At 38.4% G+C, this 16,543-nt stretch overlaps 1 protein-coding gene across 4 annotated transcripts in view; it reads left to right on the top strand.

The window, feature by feature from the left end:
• LOC145203789 (diacylglycerol O-acyltransferase 1-like) overlaps window positions 1-16,543 on the top strand; it is a 72,017-nt gene that overhangs the window by 23,571 nt on the left and 31,903 nt on the right. For 2 of the 4 annotated variants that reach the window (XM_080076098.1, XM_080076097.1), the window contains exons 2-3: window positions 14,701-14,814; window positions 14,914-14,970. In XM_080076098.1, coding sequence (XP_079932224.1) covers window positions 14,797-14,814; window positions 14,914-14,970 — 75 coding nt within the window. In that variant the 5' untranslated portion in view covers window positions 14,701-14,796. The remainder of the gene's footprint in view (window positions 1-14,700; window positions 14,815-14,913; window positions 14,971-16,543) is intronic. The other 2 variants (XM_080076100.1, XM_080076099.1) reach the window with 1 other exon arrangement.

The raw sequence follows: 16,543 nt of genomic DNA, 5'->3' as shown, positions 1-16,543 counted from the left end.
AGACTGTCAATATATAAACATCAGTCAATCCTATTTTTTTGGTTGACAAGCAATCAGAGATCACACCATGACGTCATCGCCACACCCAAAATCAATGGAAATTCCGTCTTAAATCACAAATCCCACAGTCACCTTTTAAGCCTTATCACACAATAAAGCCACAGAAATTAAAGCTTCTGTGGCCAAAATTCGTCAAGTCCCAGTGGCCAATTAAAACTTAAGAGCACTTGAGAGACAACCAAGGCCAGCTTGTTGTAATAGCTGTGTGTCTCGGCTCTCGCTTGCATTAGTATGTAGGCGTTTGAGAACTGTGGTCTAAATGTGCGATGTTTCTGTGACAAGTGCGCAATTAAACATTTGACACAGATGGGATTTGGTTTTGATTGACAGCCGTGAAAAGCAGCGATCATTGCATATGACGTAAGATGTCTTAATGTATGTAGAGAAAAATATGCGTTCGTGTCAGTTACGCAATTAAACACACGTAAAAAGTTTTTTTCATTTGTGTGGATCCTTATGGCCTAGTATTTATTGGTTTTGTCATCCTGATTTCTTCTCCACCTAATTGCTAATGACAGAACCCGCCATTGAAACCGCCAGTCCCATTTCATTTTAGGCCACGTACGTTTAACAATATACTTTCGGTTTTCGAAGATTTGGAATTTTCCCATAAGCCAAGTTGTTCCTGCTCAAACGTGTATTAAAGCATAAGCTTATGTTGAAACCAAACAAGACAATAACATATTTTTCCATCTTAGCCGTACGTTATAATAAGTAGAAACCAAGTACATGGGCCAAACAAAATCAATAGGTAAACAAATTGCTTTACAGAATACATATTTTACTAAAACTTTTTGGGCATAATCGTTTCTCTATTTAAATAGCATTTGTTTAAGAAGAGTTGGTGTTTCTATAGGAAAATGAAATCGTACGTTAAAAGTTTAACGAAAAAAAGGTATCCAAACAGATTATAAAACTGCTAAACACCGCTATTTAAACACATTACTCGCATAAAACGCCACGTTATTTGACATATTCATAGGGAACGCTTCCCGACCCTAAACCGCCAATAACTTGTCACGCAAAGATTAGTTCCCACCTCACATCGACTCCAACACGGCATAGCGTCTTTTCACATTCTTTGTTTGAATCGTTGTGAGAACAGGCGACGTTTGTTTTGCACTCAGCCGATATAACAATTTAATGGGCGATCTGCAACGGAAGTTTGGGGCGCGTGTGTCAAGAGGACCCTGTGTTTTGACGTAAACATGCGTGCCAAGCAAGCTTCGAGCCTTACCAAAGGTGTCGCTGCTAAATAACAGCCGTGGTTCTAACATTGAACTTGGAGGTGAACGACATTTTTGAGTGACAGCTCAGTTTCCCGTTGGTGTCACCTGGTGAAGTTTTTGCGGCTTTAATAAGGGATTTATGCCCTTGATCGCGTCACCTTGGTTGTGTAAGTTTGATTAATGCTCGGATTGTCGATTGGCCGTGTAAAATCTAGAGTGTTTGATCGGGATTTCGTTACAAGTGATTCACGAGCTGTCATACGCTGTATTTACCAGTTAAGTAAACTGAAACGATTGGAAGGCAACGGCAATGGAATACTATCCGATGCCACCAAGATTTTGCATTTTTTCTCGGATTGGTGTGGTTGTTTATTGCAGGGTCTGTTTAGTATATATTATGAAGAAAGGTTATCGTAGTGGTTAAGTTTTTAAGCTTGCTGGAGATTTTTTTAGCTGGATTTTTAGCATAATACTTTTCGTTATGTCTTTTCAAAGTAAGGACACGTCTATAATTGGATGAACCAATGTCAAAATAATAAAAAAAAATCAAATATAATATTCCATTGAAATTATGACAGCTAGACAGAACCGATTCAACGATAATCTAAAAATAAAATAAAAAACACTCTTTTTAGTCGATTTTCACGCCTTAGGACTGATTACTTATAAAAATCCGGCACAATTTCCGAATCCACGTTCTATTTATAACTCAAATCCTAAAAATAAGCCGGACCACATAGCTCGTTCAACAACAAAACCCATTCATTCTCTTGCGACCAGCGGCGATGTTTATAAGACCGCGTTATGTTTTGAAATTCGGGCGTTCTGATTTACCCATAACTGTCACGAATCTACTGTGGCGTATAGCAATAATTCTCGCCACCCACTTTGCCGACGAATGGCCCCTGCCCCGCACGGACCCAGCTTGTCACGTGACAACACGGGCGCCGGTTGACGGATGGAGGGTGTAGGATTGGGGGCCTAAAGCGACAGTGTGGCTTTTGCGACACGCCAGGCGAGGGAAAGGCAACTTTTCGCCGACCCCTACCACCCCGCTCATGTGTGCACACATTGGGTGGTGCGTAATACGAAACCTGTCAATCACAGGGGTGTGGATAATTTAAATACCATCTGGGCTAGGTAGGTACAGTGCACCGTGCCGTGCTGAAATGGTTTTGAATTGAACAGATGGCTTATGAGACTTTGTGTTATTAGTATCTTGTTGGAAATGGAAATCTCTGTAGCTGCTTGAAACAACATCAAAATAAAGGTCTTGCCAAAATGCGAGTTTAATGTTTTAAATTATACCTTTTTATATATTCTAGTTGGGATAAAAGCCGTTGAATTCCATTTCAAAAATCCCTAAAATTCATAAGGACCTATACATTTTCCCGAAGGAGCTTTTTTACTGCTTAAGAGAATTTCGCAAAGGTTTTGTTAAAGTTTGCATTTGTATGAACATATGTGGAATCGCTTGGCACATAATACACATAAAACTAGATTAGCTGATCAAAGTACAGAATCTATTAAACTATCCTTTGGACCGAAACTGATTCCGAAAATGATGACATTGCGACAAACCCATGAGGCATAACAAAATGCTTTACCCCTTTTAGTTAACAAAAATACTACATTCTAGTTTATTCCATTTGTTTTAACTGACACACCTTAAATCGGTGGTCGGCAATCCGCCGGTCTGTCATTTTGAAATTCGAAAAAACTTAAATGTCATGTTGAAATTCGTGAAGAAATTACATTCTATGTTATTAGCTTTTATCATCGTCATAGCTTCAAATTAGGTTTATAGCTTACTTTTTAACAAAGTTGTAATAGGTTTCCCTAACGTTTCAATATAACCTGTCCTCTGGATTAGCAAGTAGCGCGGTTTCTGCCTCCAATTAAGGGAAACCGCCACAATTAAAGGGTACCGGTGCTATAAGCTCGTGTGCCGTATTACATCAGTCAAGCCACACCCTTGCTAAATGATAGCTACTTAATAATGCTCCAAGGATGGATGACTTGACTTAATCTGTTTCAACCATTCAGAAATCGTTAAACTTGTTTGGGTTTGTGGTGTCACCTATAATTTGCGAGAGGTTGGCCAAGTGACGTAATGTTGTGACGTCAATGAAATTTGATAAATCTTGTTGAGAAACAATTGTAACAGTCGTTACATTAACTAGACCATAAAAAGTAACCATAAAAATAGTTTTTATTGTTGTGTGGTGAGGTTGATATAAAAACGAATGAGCAATTGTTGACTGCTGTGGGATTGTACCCGGACTGTCCGTGTTTGTTGCGCAATATCTCCTAACAAAAGGAAACTTTGAATCATTTTGGGGCCTTTTTCGCAAAAGTCTCATTTCGCCTAACAAAAGATGTAATTATTTTTGTGTACTTTACAACTGGTAAACGTGCAACATAACCCGAACAAAGCTTTCATATTACACAAATATAGACAAACAATTAGAAAAGCACAACAGAAAAAATCACATGCTGCTTGTGGTAAAACGGCATACGATTTGTTCAAAATGTTTTTGTTCATTCTGATTCTTTGAAATATATTTTTCAAATTTGCTTTTAGGGTTTGCTAAACAAAAAATATACAATATTTTACCCAGTGTTTACATACGATTGACTGTGTTCTCCCGAGAACTCAAATAGTAATCAGAAACTCAAAAAAACTTTGATCGCAATGTCAACTTGGAACTGCTATACCGCTCATGCGTTCTCTTGGGAATATCGATAAACCGGCGTCGTTTTGACACCGTCCGCAAACACAATTTTAACCAAGGCGCGAATCCTAACGATTGAAACCAAGCCAACGACGACCCTAACTACCTCCGCAGTAGAAGTATTATGGAAAAAATCCTTTGGTGCATGAAATTAAACTTCCGCCCTAGCGTTAAAACGGTGCCCAGATTGGGTAGACCGCGACGCACTAACGCGTTTAAGTGTACGTGACGCAACCAGTTTGAACTTTGACCTATGCCCGGGCGGGGTCACGGCGGTAGCGTCTACCTGCATACGCACAAGTAAACTAGGGAAAGACATACTTGCCAAAATCCCTGGTTTTACAAGAAAAATAAACAATCGAAAGAGGTTTGTGCAGTAAGGCTACCCTGAACTTCTCATTCATTACCTGCTGGTCTGATATAGGGTATTAGATATGTCCATGACCTCTTTATTTTGGCGTAAGCAACTGTCTTTTTAACAACAAAATAGGTAACAAAATAGACAGACGAAAAGTTGCACTAGTTGCAATGTTGTTTGTGGTTCTATTTTCATCATCCAATATTGGTGTGTTTTTCTACACTCGCAACCGTTTTGGGACGAAAATATCAATCACTTTTTCATGAGTATTTTATTCATAACTTTCTTGCAAGCGTGAAGTATTCGCGTGGCAAAAGGTCACGTGATGTTTTTTCCCACCCTAAATCGGCGAGGCGTGACCACTGACATTTCGGACGCAATAACGTAGCCATAGACGCCCACAGTGAACGGAAATGAAAAATCTCGAGTGAGGAGTGATTGTGACGTAACAAACATCGCTTGCGTCACCACGACACGTACACCCCCAAGCCCGGTCGACAAAGCGTCTGTGACATCATAATGGGTGATAATTGTGAAGCTTGGCGCCTTGGCACAAGTCGTCTGGGAGGTTACGCGACTGGGAATAGGTTTAAGTTGTTGTTTAGGGATATTACAAGGTAAATTGTGGGAGGTGTAGAGTGACGTAGTTTGGTTGGTTATAACTCTGATTACGTTGGATAAAGATCTCAGTTAAAAAATAACACGAAGTTCTTACATGTTGAGCGGGTTATAGTGCTCAGGCGCCGAAAGACTACGTTTAACTTGTAATACTAAAGTTATTAGATTTTATTGAACCCAATGATTATACGGAATAATTAAACTAGACTGGTAAACCTTGGGTGCATTGACGTAATAATGGCAAAACTGTTAATGTCTCTAAGTTCTGCGTCACATTGCTCAAGGTTTGATTTTTACAGGTTTGGTGTGTCGCAGTAATCAAGTTAGGAACCACTGATGTAGTTGCATTATCGTCTAATGTTGAGTTTTGAACGGACGCGTCTGGGCAATCCTTACTTAGAATGGATGCGATGTTTTTTAGGTGTTATGACCTTCGTTAACAATGCCAAAATAAGGTCGTATGTTTTGTAGTGGCCAAAAAAACTGGGATAAGCCCTGCGTCTAAGCGTCTATGCAGACCAGCGATCACCGCACACTCATTTATAAATCACAGCACGCCAGGCCCATTAAAGGCGTTATACCGGTCACCAAGCATTCCCATATGGCAAGATATAGGCTAGAAAAATTTAGCCTGCCGTGGGATTCGAACCTACGACAGGAGTCTTTCCGGGTTTTGTAATAGCAATTGATAAAGTCTTTTACAATTGTAACTTGTTGGCTTTCCTGGTAGGGTTCGGACTTGCTAGAATAAAATGGGCTTGATTTTAGCCTGACTTTACTAACGGCCACTTTTGTGCCGATAATCTTACCTAACTTTCGATTTAATGCAACAATCGCTTCCAAAACCGCTTACAACTGTATGATCTGGTGACACGTTAAGAAAAACGCGCGATTCAAAACAGACTGAAAAAGTTTTAAGCTTTGACAAGGTTAATCCAGCAATCCATCATTCGTCAATTATTTCCATTTTCCAAGACAAATGTGTATTGAATAGGGATTTTAAAAATAGCGAAATGTGTAAACATTTTCCATAAAAAGTCAACATATTGCTTTTCCCTTGGTTAAAGATCTGCACTAAATTTGTGGAGTTTGGTGTCCCAGACGTTAAAAATAACTTTTATGGCTCGGGCTAAGCCTAGGTCATTCCATAAATCCGAAAATATGGCAACTATAACACAACAATGCATGGCTCGTTTGAGTTGGGGAGTAGCTGAAAGACCAAGCGGATTTTTTTCTTTGACATTCAATCAACAAAATGGCGTAGTTCATTTGGGTTCGGTTACTAAATGCATTTGAATACTAGTGCATTCACCCTTTTCGCTTTTTTGAATGTGGGTTTTTACAGACGAACCAAAAGGTTTTTAAGAAATTATAGGCAACATAACAGAGCGACTATCTCTCCATGGGTTATGTAGCTTTTCATAATTATTTTATTAATTTTGCATCGAAAACAATTTATAATGAAACGAAATAATGCAATGTAGCAATGTCAACACTTGCCAAGGTTCAGCTAAATCCCCTAAAAATCATTTGAAGGACGATTTTAATTACTACTTGGCAGTAATGAAAAGGTTAATCGTTTCTTTTGATTGCAACTTATCAATGAAGATGATTTCTTTGCGGTGACGTATTCCTTAAGCTGGCCCACTACCATATTTGGAGGTACGTTACAAAAACGTGTCAAAAGCCGCAAGAAGCCACTTGCAATTAAAATGCCTTCTCTTAACCGAAGGCCTGGAGTTCAAGCCGCCGTGCGTCACATTAAATAATTCGAAGGAGAATTTAGAGTTGAAACATACGAGAGTCATTGAAGAAGTCAGAAACGTCCATCAAAAATGACTATGTCTTGGCAACAGTGGTATGCGAACAAATTCAATATCACTGATTGACTGAGGATGACATTCTTGCAGGAATGGAGAGGGATGATGTTACGCAAATTGGGGACGACCGTATGACGTCATGATGTGATAGATGACGTCATTAATGTATTAGGCGCTTGTCACGTGATTTAGTGGGGCTGATTATATTGTTCAAAACTGTGTTTCCTGCTAAAAATCGACTTGTTTTTTGGACCTAAAAACTATTTAAAAGCCTGAAACGTTATTAGTAATTGCCCCATTAACTTTTTTCTCCAGCTGATTTTGAATTTCTATATCCTGAGAAGTGTTTGTAACAGAGTTGTAAACGGGCCTGAAACTGGAGCCCGAAACCCAGCCCAAACCCGAATCGTTTTTGAGAAGCCCGTGTAGGCCCGAAAGTTTGATTGATAGGTCTATACATTGAAGCCTCAGGAAAGACCATGACAACAAACACAATAGGCAATTGGTCTTGAACTAGGTGTTTTAGGAATGTTTGACATTAGGTCAGGTCCAGCAACTAGCTACTTAGCTAGTTAAATTTATTCACAAAGATAATAATGACTCAGAGTGTAAAGTCAGGCCCGAATCACGCCCGTTTCTGAAGTAACCAAAGCCCGAACCCAAACCCGGCCCGACTTGCAACTCTGGTTTGCAAACTTTGCGAAAGTTGTGCGGCATTTTATCACGCAACTTTCAGCTTTCGCAGGCGGCAGCAGCTTACTTGCGTCGCAACGCTTGGTTTCAGGTTTTCTGTATCCAGTCGCTTCCCACCAAAAAGCACGTAGCTTCTATTGGTTTTGCGGATATGTTAGTATCCGATGAGATAACATCGACTAAAAGTGGACTTTTGCCTGGTTTTGGTGCTCGGATGCCCGTCGAAAGCCATTAGCGAAATTCGATCCTTTGCTGGCGCATTAATCTGCAAAAATATGCGGCTTGAAGTCTTTAGCCTGACAGCTTGTTGACAGAGCGCTGGAACCGAAAATGTCAATCAGCAGTTACAGTGAGGTCGGTGCTTGGGCTCAGTGGTTCAATTTTGCTCCATGGAGCACATATGAAGACAGGTTTGTCATCTAAAGATTTACTACAAATTTGTTCGACAGTTCGTAGATGCATTTTGTAAAAAAAGATCATGTAAACTTGCGTAGGCAAGTTTTGTTTGTTAATTTTTTTCGTTTCTAATAAGCCAAATTTTAAATAGTAGACACGCACTTGAAAAGAAGCTTGTTTGAATATTTCTAAGAGTTGTACATTTTGTACCAATAACAACAATCGTTTGCGAGCAACCCGAGCACTGCGTACACAAGTATAAGGTTTATTTCCAGGTGAAAATATGTTATCTTTCTTAGTTAAGACAGAAATACCTTGCTACAAAAAATCGTCTTTGTCTGAAAACAATACAAGCGCAATGAAAAAAAATATGAAAATGGAAAAGGCTCACCAGTATGGGCCTGTCTCTAGCACCCCCAACGCACAACTGAAAACCAGTCACACAAAACTAGTCAGCATCAAGAAACTGTATGGCTGTCTATGGCTTTCACATGTAACCTATTTGACACAAACAATAAATATTTGAGGACTATGAATACTTTAGTATTAATTTGGTACAAAAAGGGTTGACAGTAAATATTAATTCTTAAAAAATGGCACAGGCAGCCAATCACCTTTTAACACGTCTACACGTGTAAGGCCAAAAAACTGATGGGCCTAATTGCTATTAAACCCTCTAGCGGTATATTTCCCAGATGGAAGAGGGTTTAGCGTTACAACGCCCCCAGACAAGACATCCCACAAATCTGACCCCCTATAGGGGTGATTTGGGGGGTGTCTTGAAACCAACGCCCCCCTTACCCTTTCGTCAAAGTGAGCAAATTGCTAAATTAAGGTAGAAAAGCAACGGGCTGTCAATCAACACCTTGCAAACTTTGTCATGTTTTACCCTGGAAAGTTCTATATTGATGGTCTGTGTTTTGGCTCCCCAAATGCGCTGGGTCGGCAATTAACTGGGTGTGTCTAACAGAAAAAAATTAAAACGCTTTGTATAGTTTTGGGGAATTGCATGCTTCAATTTCGGCCTGGTGTACTTTTAAACCCCTGCTTTAACAAGAAACAGTGTGTAGCCTACGTGTTATAAGTTGTAGTTTTTAAGTAAATCACCTTTTTTGCTAATTGAGGTCCTTGCACTAACCTGTTAGTCCAGCAGATGATTTACGATTTAACAAGCAATTTTTGTAAACGTACATGATTAGATAACCTTATGCATACTCTGTCTTTAAAAATACGGTTTTACTTGTTAGTTCCATAGATACCATAGATTTAGACATGCTAAAATATAGAATTAAGTTACAAATTTAAAGGGTATTTTTAACTCGATTCCCACGCCGTAATATGCTGTTAAGTTGTAATCTTCTTGTAATTGTAGATCACATGTCATGTAAAATATGATGCTACAGAACTAATACACCTACACACATAACTGAAATATGAAACAAATTTCCCAATTTAGCTGCAAAACGAGCCTTTCAAGTTCTATAATTCGCAGCCCGTGCATTGATTTGGGGCAATTTCTTCAGATTTCAAACCGCGTTATTTGTGAGCAAGGGGCATTTAGTTGAATAATGTAGCGAGTGTCTAAAATTATAGCGAATGTTTGTTTAAAATTGGAGCAATTAAACTGTCAAAAATATGAGAATTTTGATGTTTTTTGACACGCGTTATGGGTTTTATGACCGAGTTTGAACCACGATTTGGGATTATTTTTGGCATGATAATTTCACCATAAAATGTATCTGATGTATGGTTGCGGTCAAAATGCATGACAGAACAATTACCACCTGAAATTGGGACGCATAAATCTATCTTAAAAACTGCTCCTTTTCGGTTTGAATCTCCATTTTTATTCAATGCATTATTTGGGTGGAAGCTTATAAACATACATCGGTTGTTGAAAATTAATTGTACAGAATCTTTCTACATTTGATTTTGTTCATGTTTTGTCCTGCCTAGATGAACACACATCTATTGGAAAGTGATTTTCAGACAACGTTTTGTTCATGCCACCAAGTGTAAACAAAACACATAGTACAAAACACCACAGGTCTAAGCTTACAGGGCCTATTGTGGCAATTAAATTATTGCTAAGAACTATGACTATTTGATTTTTTTCTTTCAAACAATTACACGGTTTCTCCTGAGATGTACAAAATGGCCCACCAAGCAATTCTTGTGGCATTCCAAAAACTATAAATATATTTTCTAGAAAAACTTGGTTTTTATTTTTTGTGAAAATACTTTTTCTAAACACCCAGCAATATTTTGCCTGGTAGGTCTAGATTGGTAACTCATGTACTAAAACGTTTCTCAGGGCGCACACTGTAAGTCAGTCTGTTTTGCTAAAGAGTGGCAAATTACCCATCACACCTTTCTTCACTGGCGCCCCACCCACAAAGAGTTATGATTGACAGGCGTGTTGCCGTGATCCAATGTCAAAAAGGTTATGGGAAATTTGCTCCACCGTTCTCACTTAAACTCAAAATAGCAAAATTGATGTCCCTTGACAAAACTTCTGCCCTATACTGTTCAGTTGTATATCGACACTTGACTTAAAGTGGCGTTCGAGCTCATTATGATAAATTCTTGCTTCCGTGTCAAAGCTTTTGGGGCATTCAGTGCTATGTCTGAGGAGAAACGCAATAGCTGACCTTGCGGCTATGGTGTTACACTGTTACATAACATAGACGTACTGAGAATGCCCGCTTGTGGGCAAATGTAACATTTTTTTAATCAAGTACATTACAAAACGCCAATGCAAATTGCTGTTTCATCGTTATTTAAGAGCAGTTTTTTTAGATTCGGTTTTTAAAGAACATGATTTTGCAATTGCAACCCAGTAGCGTCGCCCACCCAAAGGTGTTTGGTAAAATTATAGTGAAGGCACGCACTTCTTTACATCAGATTACGTTTGTGTGCAATAACTCCTTTTACTTACAAAAAAAATACAAAATTTTACAAAAATCTCCTTTTCTCAATTTTTTGAACTTGAGGGCTCACCTACATCACGTGACCGTACATGAGTACAATTTCTAAAAAAAAACTGCTACAATTTTTTTATTGAGGTCATTGATGGTTACAAAAAACAACAACACAGGATCACTTTGTACCCCAAAACGGCAATTCTCATGCTTAGAACTGTAGACAGTTTCGTTCAGCCCCCGACAGCATGATGTCTGAATTATAACCCAAACGCTAAAAATAGATTTCAACATACGTTTGATACTCTAGCGCAGAGAACCAAGTAGGACATCCGCAATTCTCACAACATACCAAGCGGAAAACACAAAGCCACAAAGTCCCCTATGTATGTCACTATAGACACTGTGTGACGCAATAAAAGGGAGGAAAGCGTTTGATTTTTCACACCTGTTTCACGCATTAGGACAAAATACGCTTCGGAAACAGACAAGGCCTGTATTTTTTACCTCGCACGAAACTCTGACGTCATAAACGCAAAGTGTGTTTTACGCCATAGTAGTAGCATTGTCTAGGGACTATTTTTATAATTTTGCAACACATTTTTATTTGCGCCAAACATCGGTGTGGCGTTTCTAGGTTTGTGGGCGCGGCGCCGCATTTATTGTCAAACGCCACGCGCCACAGTGATCGAAAAATATCACACTTCTGAATAATGATTCGTTGGCATGCATATTTGGACTCAGTTTTGACGAATGTGTTTATAACCAACACGTGCACGTACCGCAATGTTGAAACAGGCGTATTTCATTTGTTTAAAAAACGACCCTAATTAATAGTTCTAGTTTGGAATACAAATATGTGACTGTTTACGGAAGTTGAGTCTCATTTTAAGCCTTTCTCATTCTTTGTTTGCTTAGTTAACAACCTTGGCCATCAAATAGATAACACTTGCAGTGGTTCCGCATTCAAAATATGTGCACTCAAAATTTAATCTTTACTATTACGTTGATTTTTACAAATTTTTTAGTGACATTACTGTGTCAATTTCAGGTTTTCAAACTTAGTCGGGATTTGAATCACCAATCTTGCGGGTTGTGCGCTAATCACTTAATGGCAATTTCAGCACGTAACACTAATGTACATTATTAATTCTTTGATCCTAAACTGTTTACAAGTTTGAGTCCCATCAAAACACTTATGGTTGATGTTTTGCGTGAAACAAACAGCTTTTGAAGTTTTAGAATTGGTTAGAAAAGACACAATCAAACCGGAAAAGCTTGGGCGACGATTGGACACGAAAGCAAAACCGGGTAGTCGCTTTACCTCCATGAATGATTGAGTGAGGCATAGGTACATTGCATTAGACGAATATTTTCAAAATCGTGACAAAACTGAAGGGTCCAGTCAGCGTGAAAAGTCGAAACTGGCGCCATGTGTCATATTTCTGGACATATTTGACACGATGACTAATTTAAACTTATAATACTAAACTATTGGGATCGCTTTACCTAATGGACGTTTTACTTGAGTAGATACTTTTGAGGCCGTTTTTTTCGAAAAAGTACTTCAATTAACTTTGGCAATGAATAGTTGAAGCCAGCCGAGCCGGATCAGTCTTTTCGGTCTTGAGTTTTGGTGAAACGGTTTTGATTTGGGCCTAACTTTATAATCGTCAATATTTTTGCTGCTTTTATGCAGTTAAGGGCCGTATGGGTGTTTTACTTACCTTAAAAACAATTCTGGACTCTGGTCGGGATCCGAGCTTGTACTTTGATTTTGCCCCAATTTTACAACTCTTACATCTCGAAACAATCCTGTAAAGCTGTCAAACCAGAAGTCTGCAAATACCTTTTGGTGCCACCCGAACGGAAAAGCTTCAACGTGTCCGACCTCGATAAATTGGAATTTGGAAAACGAAAATTAACAAACGACTGTTTTTTTTTGAGCTCAGAACGGGTAGTTAAAAATGTTTGTACAACTGTACAGTCAATTAAGGTCTATAGTTCTCATAAATTATGATAATCCTAAATTAGACGTGCAAATACAGTAAAAATCAATCAATGTTTATTACGTAAAGTACAGATAGCTAATTGTACCAGTTTTAAATCCTTTGACACAGGCGGCTGCACAAACTTTATCTAGAAATCAACTTTAAGCGCCTGAAAAGATACTTTAAACAGCATTAATTGATGGAGAAAAGATTCCAGGGTGTATGACTGAGCTTGCTGTGTTGAAATATTTGTTTTGACATTCAGTGGTAACTTCTCACAAGTGCAAATAATAGGTAAAGCGCGGTTGGATTTGGGTGAAGTTTTCCATCCAACAACGCGTTGCGTGCAATGTTATCTTTTACGTCCAATGTCTCGTGCCACAACCAGCTGTCCAAACAGGTTAAGGTGAAGAGCACAGACGTCAACATCGTTTTTGGGTCGAATTGATTCGGTTTGGTAGGACAGAAGAAAATAACGTGACATGATTGGGACTTAGGGGACTGACTGCTTCCTAAATTTACTAATTTTAGATGTTTAGCCCAAGAGAAGAGTAACCTTTTAAGTTTTGTTTTTTGTCAAATCCGTTGGTTTTTAGTTAAATATGTTTTTTGGTGGAAACAGGAAAAGAAAATAAGCTACTGTGGTTGGTTTAAAGTCTAATCGCTTAAAAATTGTTAACCCAATGATAAAAACATATTTTTTTGCATCAAAATCATTTACCATTAAAAAGGAATGAACTTACAAAGGGTTTATCTCTGTTTTTGTCTTGACAAAACAACAGCAGCGAGTGTCCTAATTATGTATTACAAGTATTGCATTTTGTGCTCTTTTTTACCGTATTTATGTGTGAAACCGGACTCTAAACAATACAACACAATACAATTCAAAATACAGCATGCTACTGATAAGCCGAGTGATAAAGTTATGTTTCCATAATCAGAAAAAGGGCCTTGGACTCCCCCAATCACTGGGCACGCTTCAACTGTCTTCTGTGGGGGGATAATTTCTCAAGTCGCCACAACAAGGAACGCATGCAATTGTCAGGAAATCTAGCGCGCTCAAAACAGTCGCTAAAAATAGCAGCGATCGGCGGAAAATGGCTACTGACATATCCGTCACCCGGCAACCGCACCACGTGATTGTCACGCTTGATGGAGCGTTTTTTAAGGGGAAGTCTTAATGCCTGCGGTCGGAGATAAACTATGTCTAGGTACAGTTTGGTAAAGCTCCTGTTTTTTTTTCAAAAAAGGATGCCCGATTGTTGGAAATGCCATGCCATAATGTTTGGAGGCAAATCGTTTTTTTCAATATAATACAATATAATATTTACAAAAACTTTTTTGCACTTTCGACGAGAAACAGGCAAGCCAATATATACGCTACAAACCAAAAAGTTACCGCTTTTTACTGGTTTTACTTGCTGCTTGGGTTTTACATTCAAATATTGGCTGGTCTGTACTTTGTTAGAATCTTTAAAATCGTGAATTGTGTACCTAAGCTTATGTAGTTTAATTTCAAAAAAACGTGGATTTTCATATTTCATGTTTTGAATGACACAATCCTAAAGCTTTAAAAGTTCTCAATACGCATGCTAAATGCACACTAAACGGATCTTTTGGTAAAAATATACAAAATGCTTGCATTAAGTAATTTAATTGAATCCGTGCCCTGATTACATATCGATTACCAAGAGTTGAAATATAAGCGCATTTTTTTCCCCAAAACCTAATTCAGTACATAATTAGGCCAATATTCACCTTCTTTGCAAAATAAGAATAACAGTGAATGACTTTACGCCGGGTAAACGTTAAAATATAAAATATAATTCGTGATTTTTTCAATTTAATTTCAAAATTTTAAAACTTTTGTGTTTTTTAGGTTTGACACCTGTCACTCATCGCGTATCATTTATTTAAAGTATCCAACTTCGCACAAGAAATAACCAAAGAAGCACAACAACACCCAGTGCCAGGAATGCTGTGGACAGACGAGGTACGTGAGCATATTTCTTATTCCAAACCCTCAAAATTCCTAACCCCACCTATATATACCCTTCCCCTTTAAAAATTTAACCAAACCCAATTTCGTCAGCTTGGGCCGACGGGACGAGGTCAAATCAAGGTCACGGATTATTGGAATCCAATCTGGGTAGGTTTGGTGGTTGTTGCGACTTGGTGCGTTGAATGTTTATTTGGACAAGCAATTTTGTCGGTTCTAGGGTCCCCCGGGGTCTCGAAAATTGTCCTGCGCTAATAGACAACCATACCTATCGCTCAGAGCTAGCGTTGAAAGCACACATTCGTGCGAGACCAACCATAAAATCCTCTTACCCTGTTTGAAATTGTGTGGTGGGTTAACTGAGATTTAGTAAAAGTGATGACTGCTAATTTTGGACTGAATTTTGCGTTTTTTGTTCAGTTATAAGGTGGTGTAACGAGTAAGCTATTGTAGAAATTTGTCATGAAATTGATTTTTTATTTTTTTTAATTGGTAAAGGCTAAGTTTTATGAATCCCTATGGTTACAATTACGCCGTACACAATGTAATGTGTTCAAATCTGTGCCGGTTACAATAGAAAAGTCCCAGTTAAAGGATTTATTCATTAATGATCGCTTGATAATTTTGGCTATGGGCCATTTTAGCCACAAATAATTCGAAGAGTCCTTATGATTAATGAAATTTAACAGCAAAAATCTAAGTAAAATACATCGTCTTTCTGCAAATTATGAAATACCACGCTGCATGTTTCTCAATGCAGTTCAATTCATACCACTTTGTCGAAAAAAACGAGATGAACTCAAAAACGAAAACAACAAAAGAACGGTTCAAGGACAATCTGTGGTTTTGAGTTTGTTTTTAAAATGTTTCCATAACATCCAAAATAAAAAAAAACAGGCTAAAAAGAGATATCGAAAAACAACAGGCTAAAATGGGATTTAAGGCTATGGGTTGCATTACAAGTACATTCATGAGATTAAAACTTCAAAGTACTTTTCGCGTAAAATGACACACCACTAGGAAAAGGATTTGTAGCCTAAATTTTCTCCTTATTTACACCTGTTTAGGAAAGGCAACTAAACCTCCAAAAAACTGAGAATATATTCATGTTTCCCACAACACCGATATACCCGAAATGCTTTTGCGGAGTGCCAGGGACTTAACCTCGACATTGTAAGTCTTTTCAACATCCGGCGTTAAAGCAAGCCCCATTTTGCACGTCTATTTTGGCGGGATTTAGTGCGTTTTGTCGCCTAGCACTTTTCACAATCCAAGAATCCTAAGCACACTTGATCCTGAGACACTGAAGGCGCTAAAAATACACCCACACCCAATCATTAGTATTGCTAGCAGACAGATCTCTTCAAGGACTAGATCCTTGTACACAGCATAACCACAGATAACAATCTTAAAACAACATACATATACAAGTGCATGCATCAATTTTAGCCCTTGTGCCACCCACGTTCTGTACAGTCGTGGCTAGAAAAAAATGACTTGTTTTTTGAGGGCCTGGCTTTTGCTGCTGTTTTGAGACCTAATCCGCGTTTCAGAAGTTTGTTTAAGCTCGCTACGCTGACATATAAAACTGTTACAATTTCGCCCTTTGACCGTTGGTTCTATTCAGCAAAAAGATGGATGATTATCTTCCTGTTGAGGCAATAGTGACATATTGATGTATTTGTGAAAGACCTAAATTGACGACAAAGCTTTTAACCGTTCT

Source organism: Phallusia mammillata, chromosome 8, assembly GCF_965637545.1.
Source record: "Phallusia mammillata chromosome 8, kaPhaMamm4.hap1.1, whole genome shotgun sequence".
NCBI lineage: Eukaryota > Metazoa > Chordata > Ascidiacea > Phlebobranchia > Ascidiidae > Phallusia > Phallusia mammillata.
This window is presented reverse-complemented; position numbering and strand designations above follow the sequence as displayed.